The 20,349-nt window shown below is 31.3% G+C and overlaps 1 protein-coding gene across 1 annotated transcript in view; it reads right to left on the bottom strand.

Moving 5' to 3' along the window:
• Positions 1-20,349, bottom strand: part of LOC129231025 (potassium voltage-gated channel subfamily KQT member 1-like) — a 63,372-nt gene that overhangs the window by 36,423 nt on the left and 6,600 nt on the right. The window contains exons 3-7 of the mRNA XM_054865272.1: positions 18,081-18,171; positions 11,360-11,486; positions 11,176-11,254; positions 5,756-5,852; positions 4,293-4,433 (exon numbers count right to left, since the gene is read on the bottom strand). Coding sequence (XP_054721247.1) covers positions 4,293-4,433; positions 5,756-5,852; positions 11,176-11,254; positions 11,360-11,486; positions 18,081-18,171 — 535 coding nt within the window. The remainder of the gene's footprint in view (positions 1-4,292; positions 4,434-5,755; positions 5,853-11,175; positions 11,255-11,359; positions 11,487-18,080; positions 18,172-20,349) is intronic.

The raw sequence follows: 20,349 nt of genomic DNA, 5'->3' as shown, positions 1-20,349 counted from the left end.
AAGAGGGCCATTGAACTTCATTGAGGACTAATAAACTGACTAGGACCAGCCTAGCTGGGCCCAGAGCCTGTTGCTGGTTGTTGTATTTGTATTTGAAGACACATTTCTTATCTTCAAATAGTTTCTCAGTCAAAATAGTTTGCATATGTTTGATTAAGTTGCTAATGAGTCATAAAGTTACTTATGTGAGCTGATATTATACTAACTATCCCTAAAAAAGTATTCAAAGGTTAAAGCAAAAGTCTCACAACAGATTTTGTTTCTCCCAGGCAAGTATTTTTAAAGTACTGAAAATTGCACTTGCTACTAAACATATAAAAAAGATTCTAACTAGTAGATGAAATACATAAATCTTCTATTCAATACAATATGAACTGATCCAAAGATTTCACCTGCTTATTAATAAAAAAAGTGAAATATTGACTAGAGATGTTATACATGTATGTAAAAAATATATATGAAATTCAGCCTGCAGTTCAGCATTTAACATTTTTATATTTGACACTCTCAAAGAGCAAGGAGTTTTGTTAAAAAAATTTCAATCCAATGATTTTAATATAAATAAAATGAGATTTTGTTTGATTCAGTCTTAACAAGATATAGTAAACAAGGTATAGCATAAAAATGAATTAGCAGCATATAAAAGAATCTATTTTTGTAATTTTTTAAATTCCATTTTAAAGCTCTATAATCATTATGTCAATTACTATGGACATGATAGGTAAAGAAGAACCAGCAAAATCAAATTTTAACCTTTTGACTGTCATACCAAAATACCAAGTTTCACTTTAAAAATTTAATATTTTGATTTTAATAAAAATGAAAATTTGATTTATTTGCCTTCTCATAAAGCATAGTAAGCATCTTAAACATTAAAAAAATTAAATTTCATTTCAGATGCAAAGATATCGCTTCTTTTTAAATAAAAGCTTCAAAAGTATAAAAACGGCAAAGAAAAGAATTTCTTAAAGTAAAATACCTTTTGGAATGGCATTTCAACAAGTCTATACGATGAATATCATTAATAATTATATACATAGTCACCGAAAATTTGGAGTAAGGAAAAAATTTTTGAACGTATGTGTGTACAATTGGAATAGAACCACACCTGCACTAAGCCTAATTTAATTATTGAAAATTCATAATGTGAATCCCATGTTACAATTATAACCTCTCTCATCTACTACTAATTTTACATTTTCTCAATACATTCAATTAGGAATGTTTAGAAACACTATTTTGACTGTTTATATGTTGCAATAAACAAAAATTTGTATTTATTTAGCTTAGCATCAAAAGTTCAAAACCCATGTAACATTATTCCAAACTAGCGAGAAAACATCTTACCGTAAAAGCAAAAATATTGAAAAGCTGGTATAAAATTTGTAATATTTTTCAATTTAAGTCACTTTAAAAGTCAGATTAGCTCTTTCAATGAATAAATTGAGAAAAGTCGGGTTGGTTGATTAGATTTTTGTGAAAGGTCCATTTTGGTTGATCGGGACCTGTAAAGGACCCAAATTTCCTGACCAGACCCATGAAACTGCAGATATAATCTTTTCATCAGCTACAGATCAGCTGTTCTGTTTGTATTTAACGAAATATATAAGAAGGATTTATTAAAGAAATTTAATTTGAATTCCAATTAGCATAGAAATCATGGTTTGTAGACTTGAATCTAACTGAAAAGTTAAAATATTAAATTATTGCTTTTTTTTAATAATATGCATTCATGACAAAGCATGGCATTAAAAAATATACTATGTTTCACAAAATACAATCTAGAAAAAATCTTATTTTCTAAGGATGAAATGGAAGTTGGTTGAGAAAGAAAAGATGTGTACAATTTTGATTTTCAACATTTAGAATGCTTGACTCTTGGTATTTCAAAATGTGACAAAACATTCAAATATAATGATTTATTTGTCTTTTCCCCCACAATGCTTAAGTTTTATGTCAAATACCTAGCAGGAAAACAAGCAAAACTAATTTTTGAGGTATATTTTAAATTTCAAATGTGTGAAATATGCTTGAAGAAGCATTATATCTCTGCTTTGGAGAAGTAATTCAATAATTGTTAATAAGACAAATATTGTTTTATTAGCAGTACCCACACAGCTATGCCCATAGTAGAAAATTAAGAGATCATCTTGTTAGAGGTTAGCTTGTATATTTACAAATAATGGATGATGAATTCCTCTTCAATTTGCCATGTTCGTTTGCTCGCCCATTTTCCACGTTATGATAATTTTCTCGTTCAAAATGTAATGGTAAGTTGTGCTAGTCCACGTTATGATAATTTTCTCATTCACCAAGTTATGGTAAGTTGTGATAGTCCACGTTATGATAATTTGCTCAGTAAAATTTTCTAAAAAATGTAATAGAAAAAGAACAAAATCGAATTTTTGAAAAAATTGCTTCGAGGTGCACACCAACATGCTACAAACTATGTGCCAAATTTCCTGAAAATTGGCAGAACAGTTTAGGCACTATGCGCCTCACAGAGATCCAAATATCCAGACAAATTTTGAGCTTTATTATTAGTAAAGATTGAAAGGCAATACAATTTTGATTCAAAGATCATTTCTGCTGGTTTGACATATTTATGACACAATAAAAAAGCCAAACTCGGAAATCGTATTAAAATATGCAGGAAATAAAAAAAGCTGTAAAATTTTTGTGCCTCAAAGAAAAAAAAAATGTTTTTTGAAATAAAACCAAAACATTTATTTGCTTCTCCTCTCTTTTTTAATCTTAACATTAACTAACACAGTATGAAAACATGAAAGGAAGTCCTAGTTTTCCTCTTCGTACCCTCACAATTAGTAAGAGTTTATTTTTGCAGGTTTGATCTATCAAAACTCGAGAAAAATGTCTAAGTACTAGCATGAAGCAAATATCATAATACCTTATTTCTAATATATAAGGAGAACAAACAATCGGACAGGTGAAGAGAAAGGATATATAAGGGCATTGATGAATTTCTAGAAAACATAACAGATGGCATTGTGAAGTACATGAAAAAGAAATCGCTTTGGGAGGGTGAGAAGTTCAACATTTTCTTCAAAAAAATAAATAAATACAAACTTCATTACTCATCACCTAAGAGAATTTGAATGCAACAGAAAAAAGTGTACATATATATATATATATATATATATATATATATATATATATATATATATATATATATATATATTCTTTTCCAGCATTTAAAACTGCATTAATTTTATTGTTGAAGAAGGACAGGAAATAACTATTTGTGAGAAAAGATATAATTTTGCACTGTTTTAGAACTGTAAAGCATATAATTAAACTGAAGGGCAATTTACAATATATTTCATACAGTTCATACAGACTAAAAAATAATATTATTGAAAAGATTTGTAGTAGTAACGGATATTGTTACAGCAAAGTATTACTTTATTCAAAAAACACTTTCTACAAGCAACATTAAATATTTCCTATTTCATCTATCTCAAATAACAAAACTGTCACAAAACATTTTCTAGGAAGCATAAGATTATACATAAATTCACCAGATAATGACAATACTCCAAGGAACAAAGTAACATGCAAAATAAAAAGTAAAGTTAAATTCTTTACAGATTGATTTTTTAGAACATTCCTTTCATGCAAGCAAACAAAAATTTATACAGCTGACACATAGTTTTATAAATAAATAAATATATGTACTAAGTATGCATTCACTTACACATTTAAAGTAGAAGCAGGAGAAAACATTCAGCTGGTTAAGAGATAATTTAATCATAATGAGCATTATTGATGACCAAATTAGTTCATACTGCACACAGATGCCTGAAAGATTAAGATGTGCTTTTTTGTGGAAAAAAATACATCAAAATAAAAGAAAATGTAAGAGAAATGCCAATGTTCTTAAACTATCAAAAATCAAATTAAATAAAATTGAAATGTGGAACTATATATATAAAGAGATTAAAACAAGAAGATGTAACTGCAAATGCATCATTGGTTGTTATAAAAACATAAGATACTTTAATTTTGAAAGTTGATGTGTCTGATCAACAACAATAAATTCAAATAATATTTAAGTTGATTTTCTCATAACTGAAGTTAACATTAACTCATAACTAAAAACATTAAACATTTCATGTAGATAGTTTTAGATAATCTTGGCACTTCTTTAAAAAGCAAAACATAAATGATTGAAATAAATGCAAACTAAAATAAGCAACCAGTTCAAATACAAAAGCAAAACATAAAAGACTGCATTAAAAAGCAATTAACTGTGATAAAATAGTAAAACTTACTACTCCCCACCATAAGGCATCAGCGTAGCTAGTAAAATCCGATTTTCCTACAATACCTACATCTTCTTTTTCAGCCAAATACATAAAATATGAAGAGAAAATCAAACCTAAAAATCCTATGTACAAAGTTGTTATCAGTTCCTAAGGAGAGAATTAAATCATTAGTACAATAGTTTTATTCACTGACACTATCAAAACACAAAATAATCAAAACACTGTGCTAAACCACCTTTTCAAAAAAATATTATTTTACAAAATTTGTTTTCATTTACACAAAAATCTCTTCTAGAACGCGATTTTATATAATTATTTGGAAAAGGTTTTTCCTTACAGTAAGAATTCTCATTCTGTTGATTTTCAGAAAATAGCAAGAGAATAAAGAAAAAAATGTATTAAATTCATTTCCACAGTAAAGTCTTGGAAAAATAAGTTTTTGACAAAAACCAAGAAAGTAGTTTTTTAAAATTGTAGTAAAATTAAAAAGATTATATCAAAGTCGCTCAAGATGTTATTATTTTTGTTTTTGCTATGAATATCAACCAGAGTCAAACAGATTATCCACAAAGACGAATAGTTTAGGTGCTTTGCCCTTTTTTAAAGTATGGTTTCCATATGGGGGAGGTTAGGGACCACAACAGCAATAGGGCCTGGGATTTAATAAAATTGGGATAAAACTTGTTTTTACATGCATATTTCAAAGTTTAACAAAACTAGAAAGGGGCTTGCAGCATAATCTGGCAAGAGAGTCTTGTGTAACAAGTGTGGGGGCCATGAATGGCAGCGAGCAAATTCAAAAGTTTTGTACCACAAAAAAGCATCTTCAAAAAGGGCCAATATTATATTGTCCCCCCCCCTTTTTTTTGGAAAAATAACAAAAAATTGCGCTTTACAAAATCTTTTGTCATTCAATACAATACTTTTCTTATTTTTGAGGATATTTTAACTAAAACGTTTCGTTATTTTAAGTAAAGGTGGAGTTAAAGAAAATTTGCTATGGAATCTAAAGTTTATTTTTTCAATGAAGGGAAAGAGAAAGTAAGGGTAGAGGTTTTAAGTAAGGGCCAATTCATTTCATCAACTGAATTTACCATCAGTTGTATGAAGTGAAATTGAAAGAAAATCTCACAAGGTCCAAGTTCTGACTAATACTGCAATTGTGAGAGCGGTTCCCCAACCAAGGACTGAATGCAAATTTAAGCTATGAAAAAGTTTTATTGAAATCAGCACATTACTGTAAAGTGGAAAAGTTTTAAGATCATCTGGAAAGTGGGCTCTCAAAACAAATTTAGGAGATACGAAAACTCTGAAAATATTCTGAAATATGGTCTCTTTCATGTATGGTTTCGTATATATTTGTTTCACATATGATAATTAAATATCCCAGCAAGAACAAGTGCGTATGTTTACTCCCTTCCTACAACCAAATTTTTGCAGTTGAAAAAACATTACTTTCAAATTATTACCTGTCTATGGACAAAGACAACAGACCCAAGTAGACGCCATGTTCCACCCTGGCGGTCAACATGAAGCATGCGCAGTATCTGGAGAAACCGTATTCCTCTGTAAAAGAATGATTTTTTAAATATTATATTTGTCAACAAAAATGCAAATTTTACTATTTTTGGAGTTGAAATAAAGTAAAATACTGTTTCATCAGTTTTTACAAGAATATAAAAAAAGTGAATTAGAAAAAAAAGTTTAAGGTATAGAATAACAGTTTAGGTGAACAAAGCTACTTCCTTCATTTACATCATTTTTATTAGGATGTGATTAATTATCTTAGCTGAGAAGAATTACTAAAGAGGAGGTCTAGTTTTCAGATTATTTTGCACATTGAATACAAAGCATGAATCAATAGCAAATAAAATAGTTGCACAAACCTTATACCCCTCCCCCCCTTTCAAGAAAAAAGAAAGAAATTTTGTTCTCTTTAATACCAATTAAAAAATAGTAGTTTACTAGAGTACATTTGAAGATAAAATCTGAATATCATAAGCACATGAGTATTTTTTGTGTATTACATCACTACATTAACAAATACATGAGCCGTTGAGAGCAAAAGCAGTGTAAATCAATATATGAGACATAGAGTAATTGAAATGGTTTAGTTGCCATTTTTGCACATACACTAGTGCTGAAACTTTTTACGATTAGTTCTATTGGCAAATGGTAGAACCTGAACTTACTGGCAAATGGTAGAACCTGAAATTATATCACCTTTGCACAAAGTTAAATGATGTTTTCACAAATTTATGATGGCGTAAATACAAATTATTTTAAAAAAATCAACTTTTTCCGGCCTTAATTGACCTCAAATTAAATGGAACCTCGGATTTTTGAGACTCAGATTTTGAAGATTCTACTGTAATACACAAAAGTTGACAAGCAGGAAAAAGAATTAGTTTTTCCATTTATTTTGCATTACTTTCCAAGAACTCAGAAAAATAAAATATTTTTCCAAGTCTCCTAGTTGACAAAATAAAATTAAAGAAGTTTTTGAGAATTTTCAAGGGTCCATGGGAACCTTTTGTTACATTTCCAATCTACCATTTTTAAAGAAGAATATAATATGGCAGTAAGGATATCTAAAACAATTTAAAATCTAATTCAAACTAGTATGTTGTGACCATCATGAAACTTTCTTCTATATATTTCTTATAAATTCTGACCTCTCCCCATGCTTGAAGAGAAAACAATATTCCCAGAAAAAATAAAATTATGCACACAAAAAAACTTGAGGACCATCCCAATTTTTGAATAATAGCAAAAGCAAAGCAAAGAGCGAAAATTGAAAGTTATTTCAAAAGCCTTGCTTGAATTAATTAAACTTTATTAGTTAACAAACATAAGACGGCAACAGTTAAAAATTTTAAATCATTGAGATAATATTTCTGATCATTTCCATACAGTAATTAAAATCACTAGAAATACGCAGACGACAGTCTGTTACGTTTTATGTTTCTTATTATTGCATTAATAAAACTATTTTTATTCGCAAAGAAAAAAAATCAGCACCTTTGGAACGATTGGCGCCAAAATTGAATCAACGTTTATTTACATATAGGTTCACATTTATTTTAAATTTCATCCAGAACGTAGCATTACATTTTGAAGATATAGCATTAGCAATGAAAAAGAAAGAACTTTCGATTGCACCACCCCCTTTTCAGCTCTTGACGCAAAAATAAAATCAGCTCTTGTAACCTGTAAGGGATACTTGTTGATAAATTTTTCATTTGATTCTGTTCATTATTTCTTGAGATATAGCAGACACAAGTGACGACAAAAAACGCTCTATAGCTCAGTCCCTGTTTGAGCTATTGACACCAAAATTGAATCAGCACCTGTACATGTTAAGGGCAACGTATGGACCAAATTTTTTTGATTCTGCCAGTTACTTCCTGGGGAAAAGCATGCACGCATAACTCAAGAAACGTTCCATTGCTCCCCCCTCCCCCAACCTAGGAAGAATTTGCGCCAAAAACCAATGGGCACAAGTTCACATAGGGGCACATAAGTGTACCAAATTTGGTTTGACTTCTTGTGGTAGTTTTTGCTGTAGAGCGGCCACAAAAACTGGTCACACACATACGGTCACACACACACTGACATTTTCCGAAAATGGTCGAAATGGACTCAGCACACCTCAAAATGTTCGAATCCGTCAAAATTCAAAATTTGAAAATTTGCACAAAACCAATACTTTCTTCCATATATTAGATGCAGAAGAAAATAAAAACTAGTTGACTCGTGAGAAACCTTCTTGCTCAACAGCGGTGATTTAAAAATTAAATTTTTTAAGGTTCATTTTTTTGAGAAACAACAAAAATATGAATTGTTTCTCAGAAGGCAGTGGAAAAAAAACTTGGTTTTATGAAGTATAATAAGGAAAAAATCACAAGAAAAAAAAAAGAAATATTATCTGGATTTATCATGTTAAAATAAATATTTTCTATTCTGATTTTAATGCAATGAGGCAATTGTGGTTCAGAATCCTGCGATGAGCTAAATTATATGTATTCTTGGGAATTTGGATCAAAATTGACTGTAGGAAAAAAATTCATTCAAAAACATCATTTTCTGGCCCATGAGAGGATTGAGCTTTTGACCTCTATGTTATTAGCACTATGCTCTAACCAACTGAGCTCACAAGGTTTCTTTGCTTGATGCTATACGTTTAAGAAATGCTTAATGAAAAACAAAATAAATTGCATTCTTCAAAAAACCATCAGAATGTGAAATTTTTATTTTTTGCCAACAGTGAAAACTATCTTTGAAATGCCTTATCTGTAAAGTTTGGTGAAAAAAGTGGTGATTAGGTAAAATAAAGGAATGAATGAAAACTACAGACCAGCAGTGATAAAACTACATGTCATTGAATCAGTGAGCAAAAGTTATGGATAAACAGCAGCCCAGGTGAATGTTATGTAAAGAGATATTCTTTGGAAGGGAAGAAATTTATTGCAACACAACACTTTGAAAAATAAAGTAAGATCTGACTGATGAGAAGTTCACTACAATACAGCAATTCTCATTAATGTCATGATGTCATAACAGAAATAAAACGGTTCAGGCTTTTAAATTGCTCCCATGCATTCTTACTTAGATGATAAAGGGAAAAAAAACAGAAGATTTTATCTTTCCTAAAAAATGGCTAACAAATTCTTGAGCAAAATACAGAAATGTTGGTAATTATGCATCCCTGTGATTCAAGTAATATATCCTCCTCAATGAGGAAAAAGACAATAGGGTTAACTAATACAAAAGTTGAATTGCGCAAAGTTTTATGTGATTTTGCTGATGGCTTAAGATTCCTATGCGAACCCCTTCCAAACTCCAAAAGAAGTTGGCGAACCCCTTGGGTACTAAGCAGGGTCGCGCCAAGCCTGATCAGCGCCGTCGTGCAAATGTCTTGTAAGCACCTCTATGCTCTGGCGTTCAGGGAAAATATAGTTAACATCTGGACGGAGGTTTCGTAGACAAATACAAAATGAAAAAAAAAAATACCTTTGAAATTTATTTTATACAAAAAATAATGTGTGAATATTAATTTTGGAATACGGTGTACATTTTTACTTCATATTCCGAAATTATTTTGAGTTCAGCAGCTCCTCTGATATGCTAATAATGCATTTTCGAAAAGAAAAATATTTTAAACTTTGAAGTTACATCACTTTGAATATTTATCTAATCTCTAAGTGTTGCATAATTAATAAAACTTTGATGCCTGTCAAAATATGACAACAGGAGCACTGGCACAACTAGAAAATAGTTTTAGCAGGGTACATTGAAAGAAAAATCTCTTTTAAAAAGAAGGGGGTCCAGGGGTTCTCCCAGAAAAAATTTTGAAACTTATAATTTTAAAAACTCAATTTTAGACGGTCCTTGGTGGTGTTAAAGGGAAAAAAGTACAAGGGGCTCCGTAGAAATTTGTAGAAGTTGAAGCCTTAAAACGTGATTATAGGCCATATTTCTTGACGTTAGAACAAGGGATGGAATATCTATTTTTTTTGAAAAATAGATAGAAGTCAATTCCCCTCCTCTCCCTTCCAATTTTTTGAAATTGAACTTCCAAAAACGCAATTGTAAGCAACCTTGAAGATTTTTACAAAAAGGAGATTCTAGAGCTCCCCCCCCCCCCCAGAAAATATTTCAAAATTAAAGTCCTAAAAACTTAAGCAATATTCTATGAGATTAGGGGAAGAGGTTCAGAGGCTTCACTTTTCGTAAGTCGTGTTTGAAAAACCTATTTTTCGATGATATTAAAGAAAGGCGGTTCAGAGGTTCTAGCCCGAATATTTTCTGAAATTGAAATTTTGAAAACGCGATTGTAAGACTATATTTGGTAACATTAGGGCCAGCAATCTTTCAAATTTTAAGCTCCAAAAACACAATTTTAGGTGATTTTCGAATGCAGTTTCAAGTGATGTTGTTTGGTACTCAGGGGCTTTCCCTGGAAATTTGTGAAATTGAAGATCTGGAAACGAAATTTGAGATGCTCCGTAATGCTTTTGGCGGAAGGAGAGAAGATTCAGAGGAGTAACATTTTAAGACTTTTTATTTTCAGACGAACTAGAAAAAAGAAAAATAATGGAAAAAAAAGAAAAAAAATAGGATGAAAGGGAACAAGTAGCTTACCAATTAGCTGTAACTATTGAAATCTTTTAATAAAAGATTTCTTTTTAAAAAGAATTTACCCCAAGAAGTTTTACCCCAACATAATTATTTGTTTCTTATTAAAATCACTTTGCTTGAAAAGAATAAATGAAACAGTAAAGAAATTTAAAAATATACAAATGAAGACTTAGTAGAACAACCATACTAAAAAGATCCAAGATTAAGAAAAAGACTTGCACTCTTGTAGAAATGTTGAGTGCTCCTAAAACTATACACATGGCATCTTTTCTGAGTATAACAAGAAATCCAAAATTAGAATCAAATGTTAAGATTATTTTTGAATGAATCTAATCTTTTATTTAATATAATTTTCATGTTCCTTCAGCAGGAGCTTGGAGTCACTTTAAACTTGCAACTTATGAGCCATCAGTTGAAACTTTTGTGCAGATAAAAAGACTTGACCACAGCCATGAAAATACTGTTAATTTATACTATTAACTACTACATTGTAATAATAATACAATTAACTATTATATTATAATAATAACATAATAGTTAAATAATTTCAAAAATTGCACAATGAGGAACACTGATTATTCATTTTAGTTATATGTTGCACTGAATTGAGGTTTTTTATGCCAAAGTAGATGTTTAATTAACAGGAACAAAAGATCACATTAAAGAAAATCAACTGTTGTTAAAAACAAAAAGAAAATATCAGAGACATTTGCACTAAAAATTTAAACAAATGACACAAATGTGGTACCTAATGGCTGAAGTAGCAAAGACCTGACCATTTGATCCAACAGCTAAAACTAAAACAGATGCAACAACCACAATGAGATCTAGAAAATAACACATTGGATTCAAATAAATTTCTCATTCTAACTTCCACATTAAAAAAATTAAAATATTTAAATTGCACAGATTTGACTATTAAATTAACTTACCAATTATAGATATTGGTTTTCTCGCAAATCTCAAACGACCAGTTATCCCCATATATTTGCTGCGGCAACCAGCAGCCCAAAGGCGTATCAAATACTCAACTCCAAAAAATACCACTAATACAGTTTCCTAGTTGAGAAGGAAAACAGAAAGTAAGATAACAGATAGGGTAGACTGACCAGTGAGTGAACACCACCCAGTAAATGAACAGCGTGTCTTTTGTTTTAAAAAATAAGCTTCCAAAATTTTTTTTCTGAATAAATTCACTACAAAAGCGTTCTTTATTGATATTCCAAGCTATCTGAAACCTGATTGGTTACTTTGGATACGTATTTTTTTCCTGGAAAAAATTTGAAATTTTTACTGCCGTGAATCGTTCTTTCTCTCTTTCAAGATAATAAGGCTGGTTTCGTGCTAGTAATTATTTTGATACATATTATTTTTATCGATAAATTTTATTTTTTAACTCTACGAAAGAAAAATTAAGTATACATATTTAGGCTATGGATTTAAATTGTTTCAGTCAATGCAGAATGTGTAGATTTTCAGGTAGAGGGGTGTTCAGTCACTAGGTGCGAAAAAGTGCGAAAACCCAGTGAATGAACAATGGCAAAATTTCTTTTGATTTAAAAAGAAATTTGAAATTTTTTTTCAGATATTTTCATTTTCGTACTTTTTTGTAATGCAGATAGTTTTATATGCTTATTTATTTATGTGTTTCATTACATACTTTATAATTTCTTTATTTTTGTCTTTGCAAACAATGCACTTTTTACTCAGCTTTATCTTTTATCTATCTATATCTCTATCTGTATATTAACCTACCTACCTACATCTATCTTTCTATATCTTTATCTCTCTTGATAGATAGACAGGTAGATAGAGAGATATAGAAATATATATATATATATAAAGAGAGAGAATAGATAGGTAGATATGTATGCATGTTTGTATATAGATAGATAGATAAATAGATAGAGGAAGATATAAAGATAGATATATAAAAAATAAGAGGTAAATAGATATATAGGTAGATAAATATAGAGATAGAATAGATAGGTAGTGGTTAACAGATAGATAGGTGGATAGATATAGATAGGTAGATACTTTGATAAGGTGAAAGTTAGATAGATAGGTAGATAGATAGATAGATAAGTAGGCAAATCGATCGATAAGTAGATAAATAGATAAGTATATATATATATATATATATATATATATATATATATATATATATATATTAGGGTGGTCCTTATTTATATGGGAAAAAAAAATTTCGGAATTCAACAAGTGACGCCCCCTAGTTTTGTGACACTATAATAAAAAGTAACGTGTGCAAAATTTGAAGTCGATCGGTCAATAATAACACGTGCCCCTAGGCCGTTGAACTTTAACACTTTTGATAATTTTCTCACAAATCTTCGAAATTTTACTTCAGACTCAGTACATCGTTTTTCCTAGGTTTGCAAAATGTTTTTACAGTGACGTAGCACTAAAATTAATCTTTATAATTAATTTATATCATCTAAAGATTTTACGTTGAATAAGAATGAAATAAGGCTTTAGAAACTTTCCTTAATCGTACGTCTTTCTCAACGTATCTCGACAGTGTATTTTTTTCCGATAGTTTAAACGGTCTGTAAAATAAATTGTTTTTGTGACTTATATTTGGTAAATTAGTTGCAAAATTCGTCAATTAATTGTGCTCCTCTTTCAGTTATATCATTCACAATTTTCAATATTTTAACGATCTTTCTTCGCTTTAAAGAGTTTTCTTTATTTTGCCGTGAATCAGGATCAAATAGAAAAAAATCTTCTAGTATTTGTAACTTATCAAACAGTTTTATTGACTCGTAATTGATTCTATGAGGAGGAAGATCTTTACCAAGAAAGTATTCCAAATCATCTACAGTTATCTAAAATTTGTTAAACAGTCATCAGACACATCTTCCATATCACAAGCATTTTTTGGACTAGTGTTTTCCTATCTTCAAAGTTAATTCCTTCATCCAATACGGATAAAGTTGCTAGTTTATCCCCTAAAACCATAAGTGATTTATAAATTTTCCTATCACTGCTTCTTCTGCATGTTTGTCGTCATTTTGTACGCTGCTAGTTTTTCAGACATATTATTCAAAGTAGCCTCGATTGGGTTGCTGCGAAAAACCATATCTTCATACAGCATTTAATTGTAAAACAGCTTTGTAAAACAGCATTGAAGGGCTTTGCTTTCTTTCCATGTAAGGTCAATTTAAATTGTCTCCTAAATATAAAAATTTTCGAACAAAAATTCCTTTTGCCACCCATGTGGCTCAGGGATAAGCTCCAGGATGCGGAAAACATATCCCTGTAGGAGGAAATTCACCAGGAACTATTATTACAAGTTATGAGAATTATCTGTAATCTTTCTCAATTCCGCTTTTTACGAACAATAAATAATATGTCATCAACTTCGTCTTTTAGAATTTAAGTGGTATGTGTACTTGATTGAAATGTCATAAGTTCTGAATGATGGAGATCTTTCCACAAAATTTTGAAGCGCTTAAATAATCGAATATCTGATCTGGAACTAAGAAAGGCAAGAACTTCTTTAAGGACACACTCTGCAGTACGATTTCAAGTGCATGATGATGGCAATCCTAATGTAATATATCACTGGTCAGTATTTGCTCTAAAAAATTGCATGCACAATTCATTGGTATTGCAAGTCGTTGTATCAAACACTACAGCTAGAACAGTTAGTAATAAAAAGCTATCATATAAGATATCATAAGCAACTGAAGAAATATCTAAAGAATTCCTTGTAGCTGTTCAATATTAGAACCTGAAGTTATCACGGTAATCCTGTCGGCGATCTTGTTCCAGTTACATTTGGATGTAGCTTTGTATCCCTACAAAATCTAAATTTAAATTCATGAAATTTAATTTTACGTCTCGAAGATTTTCTCTTGATGTCTTAAGGAATGTACCATTGATCACTAGGTCATTTGGATTCAAATTTACTGCATCTATATAGGCTGTAAATAAATGAACAACATCTTAATCCCTAGTATGGCATTTGTCAAACAGTGATGAAAGCCGAGCAGATATCAATAGTTGTCAAGCTTTTTTGCATTGAGGTAGACCAACTATAGAAAACAAAAGTTCAACAGTTTAGGATAGATATCCATTTCGATTTCTAAATCTTGTGAATTGCAAGAATTTGATGATAATAAGGGACTATGTACTGAAGTAGAAGACAATTAATTTAAAGTATAGATTTCTACATTGTTCTGATCTGGATATTTTTTTTTTAAATTTGTATTTTAGCTATGGAAAATACAGTATATTTTTATGTTAGGAGTAATCGAGGATTTTTTGAAATTTATATTTTAAAAATTAAAAATTGTATAAGCATTTACGTATGTTTATAACTAAAGAACAGCAAATTAAAATATAATTGCAATTACTTATATTTATAGCATTGAAACCTTGCGACTCTATTTGCCACACCTATTACATATACAGGGAATTTTGTAAATCAACACCCTCAAAGCCTGGAGGAGGCAATCTGTTGCTGTCAAAGATCATTCATTAATGGCCTAGGCCATTCATTAATGACCTATAGAATCCTTTGTATCCATCTTGGTGGGAAGAAACGTTCCCCTGCTGCTTGGTTCGAACAAGAGCAGAAGAGCGGTACGCTTGACCCAAGGCCATTGGTGTACATGTACCCTCTGTAACATGTTAAATTTTACAGAATGAAGGTGAGAGAATGGTCGGTCTGGAAGTAGCAGCACCTATTGAGGTTCAAAATTACTTTAAATATAAAACGTTAGAATTATTTTTATATAAAAATGAGAAAATCCGCAATTTTTCCTTGGAAACTCAAAAAAGGGGGCCTCAGGGGCACGTGTTAATATTCATGGATTGACTTAAAATTTTGCAGGGATAATTTATTTGTATAATGGAACAAATTGAGGGGGCGTCGCGTAAAATATCTGCAACTTCAAAAATAAGGACCACCCTAATATATATATATATATATAGATAAGTAGATATATAGATAGATAGATAGAAAAATAGAAAGATATATTGATAGATGGATAGAGATATAGAAAGATAGATATAGATAGTTAAATATAGATAGATAAATAGATATAGATAGATAGATAGATAGATAGATAGATCTCAAAGAAACTTAGTTTCTTTTTGAATCAAATTTTATCATGTTCATTCACTGGACCAATTTGTGTTCATTTACTGGTTTGAGGTGTTCATTCACTGGGTCGTTGTGCCATTTTTTCTTTTAACACCTAAAAAAGTCGGAAGCGGTACCATTTAAGTTCCCGCGATTTTTTAGAGATATTTACATAGATCAATTAAAATGTTTTAACTATCACGATCTGTATAGTATAGAATTTAAAATTACTAGGATTTTTAAAAAATTAAATTGTGCTTAACTGTTCATTCACTGGTCGGTCTACCCTATCTCAATTTTATTTTTATACATATTTTTTAAATAAAAGCAGAACACTTAGTATGGAGTGTCACTCATTTGAAATAATTATTTACTTTTTCAAATAAAATAGGTGCTCTTAGACATTCAATTTGTTCAAGTCATTTAAGATCAGAATATTACATAGACAACTTTTTATTAAAAATGCAAAGATTTTTTAATTTTTTTTATTTTTATTTTAATGACACTTCCATGAGAAATAGCAACTATTTTCAGTTTGGTGATGTGAAAGTTCTAAAGAATTCTGTATCTGCAGATAAAAAAAAAGGTTTGAGATAAAATTAGAAATGCACAATCTGGAATTTGTAGAAAAAAAATCTCCTAGAAACAGAATCACACATCCAGGGGCGGACTGGCCTGCGTGGCTGATGCACCCTCCCGTCTATGAGGTCTCAAGGCTGAACACCTTTTCTGTTTTTTTTTAAATTTATTTTATTTATTTATTTTTTTGATGCAACTTTTTTTTTTTTGCACTAACAGACCTGTGCAACTTCACTTCCCTTTTTTTTTCTTTTCTTTAAACCTGTATAACATCTTTTTCTTTCTTTCTTTCTTTCTATGTTTTCTTTTTGCCTTTTTTTTTTTTTTTGTGCCCTTTGAAAGCCAAGGTTGGCGCTCTCTTTTGGAACCCAGTCTGCCCCTGCACATATCATGCAACATACCATTAATATTTGTCAGTTTATACTATGTCAACATTTAGCTAATGTTAAATTTCTGATTTGTTCCAAATTTTTAAACATAACAAGTGTGATTTTGTAGTAAGTTACCGCCCTAAGCTAAGGCAAAAATACTTAAATACACCACCAGCTAAGTTATTCCATCCGAGGACTGCAGTTTCGTGTTTTTTAGCACTCATCAGCCCGGAATAGGAACTACCTGAGCTGGAGGCGAAAAACCTCTTAAGGGAGCCAAGAGAACCAAACAAACAGGCAGCTAATGTAGAATCAGCACAACCAGATGAGTGACCACAGCAATGGTGGGGTTCAATTCAAAGATTGATGGCAAAGCATGGTATTTTGTAGTGAGTTACTGCCCTAAGTAATTTTACTAAGTTGTGCTAATTCTACATTAGCTAACAGTTTGTCTAGCTCCCTTGACTCCCTTAAGAGGTTTTTCGCCTCCAGCGCAGGTAGTTTCTATTCCGGGCTGATGAGTGCTAAAAAGCACAAAACTGCAGTCCTCGGATGGAATAACTGAGCTAGCGTTGTATTTAAGTATTTCTGCCTTAGCCCTGCTTAGGGCAGTAGCTTACTACAAAATACCATGCTTTGCCATCAATCTTTGAGTTGAACTCCACCATTGCTGCGGTCACTCATCAGGTGTGCTAATTCTACATTAGCTACCAGTTTGTTTGGCTTCCTTGGCTCCCTTAAGAGGCTTTTCGCCTCCAGCTCAGGTAGTTTCTATTCCAGGCTGATGAGTGCTAAAAAGCACAAAACTGCAGTCCTCGGATGGAATAACTGAGTTGGCGCTGTATTTAAATATAACAAGTGTGATACCTATATCAGCCAGTCATCTATAGTTTGCTAAGGAAGTGAAATTTCCTTCAAACTGGTACAAGGTGTACTATTGCAACACAAAAGTTCCCAAAATCTACTAGATATCACAGATTGCGCCCACCTGGTGAAGGAAAAAATGTTAGTTGATTTAAAAATTAATTTAAATCTTTTACAATAATTTAATTGAACACCAGGGGAAAATGATAGAAAATGGTCGACTGCTTCAGAAGTTCTTAAACAAGTTGGACGAATAATGAATAGCATGAGTGGAGATGCAGACATATGGCGAGGTTCCACTGTATTTGAATTCTTGTTTAAAGATATTTTTTAATCTATATGTTTCATATGAAAACTAATCATACTTGAATGATCTGGATAAAAATTCAAATAGTAAAGTTTTCTCTATAACTAATATAATGAATAAATAGCATTTTTAAAATGACTATCTTTTGTTCAAAATGGCATATAAAGTCACGTCAAAAAAAAAAAAATTTCAAAACCACACAGTAAACTATATTTTACGTGAAATTAATAGCAACCAATATGTGTTTCTGAATATCGAACTTGAATTATAGAAGCTATTAAATTTTTCTTTGAGATAACTCACAAAACTCCTTCTGTTTATACAGATTATCCCTTATACACAAATTTGGTTTAGTACAGTTGACTTGATTCATATGACCAATAAATAGTTTTTAAACATAATATAAATATAAAATTACTGACCATCCAGAACAATGTTTCAATGGCAAAATCTGTATACTGATCAATTGTTGAGAGCACACTAAATATTAGGCAAATGAGCACAACTAGAAATCTGTAAAAGAATCACAAAGATAGAAATTTATAGCACTTAATAAACATCTACACCTATGTAATATATATAGAGAGAGAGCAAGTACTGTATTCCCCTGCGTATTATCCGCGGCGGCGTATAATCCATAGGTGATAAAATCGGCCTGAAGAAAAAAAATCTTCGTATAATCCGCGGAGACGTATAATCTGCGGATAATATGATGTAAAAAAATGAGGTTTTGATTTAACATACAATTTTAGTAACTAAAATAAAAACATGAAGAACTAATAACTTTTAAGGTTTTATCAAAATTAATTTAAAGAATAATGATTTCTTCTTGAAATCATGATCATAGTAACCTAATTACTTAAAGACAAAGAGTTAAGACAAAGGAGCAAACGCTAGCCCATATCCAGAATTTCGTTTCGGGGGGGGGGGGTCTCAAATTTTCGAAAAAAAATGCCACGGGTTGCTATGATTTTTGAAGGATTACTGTGCATTGGTGGACATATGTTAATCGGGGGAGGGAGGGGGGCAAAACAGAAAAATGAAAAAAATATCGGAAGACAGGGGAGATTTTAGACGCAATTTCAAAAGACATTTTCTTTAAAACGCAATTTCAGGTGAGTTTACGGGAAAGAGATGGAAATTTAGGAGCTTTCCTTTCTTAAAGCACATTCTAAAGTTCTCTTTGGTAACATTAGACAAGGAAAAGTGGTTCCCCAGGGAAAATTGTTTCCAATGAAAGTCCAAGAAATATGATTTTCGATAATCTTTGGTACGACGGCATAAGGGTAAGCAGATGCTGTCTTCCCGTAAATTTTTGAAATCAAAATTCTGAAAATGCAACTTAAAGTTACCTTTAGTGATATTAGGGAGTATAGGAGGTATTAGGGACTCTGATCCGAAAATTTTCTAAAATTAAGAGCCTAAAAACCTAATTTTGAACTGTCTTTGCTCTAATCAAAAGGGTTAAAACCAGGGCTGCAGAGTCGGAGTCGAAGAGATGGAGTCGGACTGATTTTGGGGTAAAGGCGTCGGAGTCGTTACAGAATATGCCGACTCCAGACTTCTCTTTATCTTTCATTTTCACTAACTCACCTTGTATTTTTTAAAAACTGACTACCAATTGGTTCGATTACATGTATAAAAAGCTACTAATGAGAAAATAGCTGCCATTATGGCAATCAGCTAGCTTGAGTGCCTACCGAATTTTCTGCAGTCGTCCGCTAGTTTGCTTGCTTTTTAACTTAATTAGTAGCAACTGTCAGCAAACGGTTTTGTTGCCTAACATTTTCAAGTAATCACTTTCAAATAAAAATAGAAACATAGTGTTTTGTTCGATCTCAGTTATAAAAGAGTAAAAGCAATGTAACAATTTAATAAGTCGAGGCCCGTAGCTCAGGAGGAAACTTTTGAGGGTGATCTGCAAATTCAAATAAGTTCTGGCGCGAAACCACGAATCCAAAAGATCTGATGAAGTAATCTAATGTTATTTTTTTTATTAAGACTATTTCTATGAGCTTGGTTCTCACTAAAAAGTATGGAACAAAATAAGTGTAAATGATTCCTTGGTTACAACACTCAATAATTGCAGTTAATCTTAAAATCTTCATATTAATGCTAATTCTAAAGCAGCCAATAAAATTTAGATTAAAAATTCAGCGAAAAAGAAAAATAGGTATAGCAAAAGCTATTCACGTACAAATTTGCATACCACCGCACTTTGGTAAAATTTGCTCCTGACGTATATGTGCCCCATTTTCATGGAAATTTTATTGTTGAAATATAATTTAAAATACACTTTATAACAAAAAAAATCGACGCACCAAGGAGTGGTCCGATTGAGACGAAAATTAGTGGATAGGAAGACAATGCACAGAATAGTTAATGATTAAATTCTCAGAACAATTGAATATTTTATGTCGGAGTTACACAAACAAGTTCAATAAGGTGTTGACCTGCCTCTAGCCTGGATACAAGCTGAATCAAGGCCTGGCAAAAGATTGATAAAGCTCCCAGAGGGTGTCCTGCGGTATTTCCTGCCAAATTTTGCTCCAACTGTCGAACGAGGTTATCAACATTCCTTGCCAGATGCAATCGCCATCCCATCATGTCCCAGACATGCTTGATGGGAGAGAGTTCTGGCTAGCTGGCAGGCCACGGAAGAGTTTGACAAGCTTGCAGACAGTTCATAGC

Source organism: Uloborus diversus, chromosome 10, assembly GCF_026930045.1.
Source record: "Uloborus diversus isolate 005 chromosome 10, Udiv.v.3.1, whole genome shotgun sequence".
In the NCBI taxonomy this organism is placed as follows: Eukaryota; Metazoa; Arthropoda; class Arachnida; order Araneae; family Uloboridae; genus Uloborus; species Uloborus diversus.
Note: the sequence above shows the minus strand (reverse complement) of the source record. Positions and strands in the feature narration are given on the sequence as shown.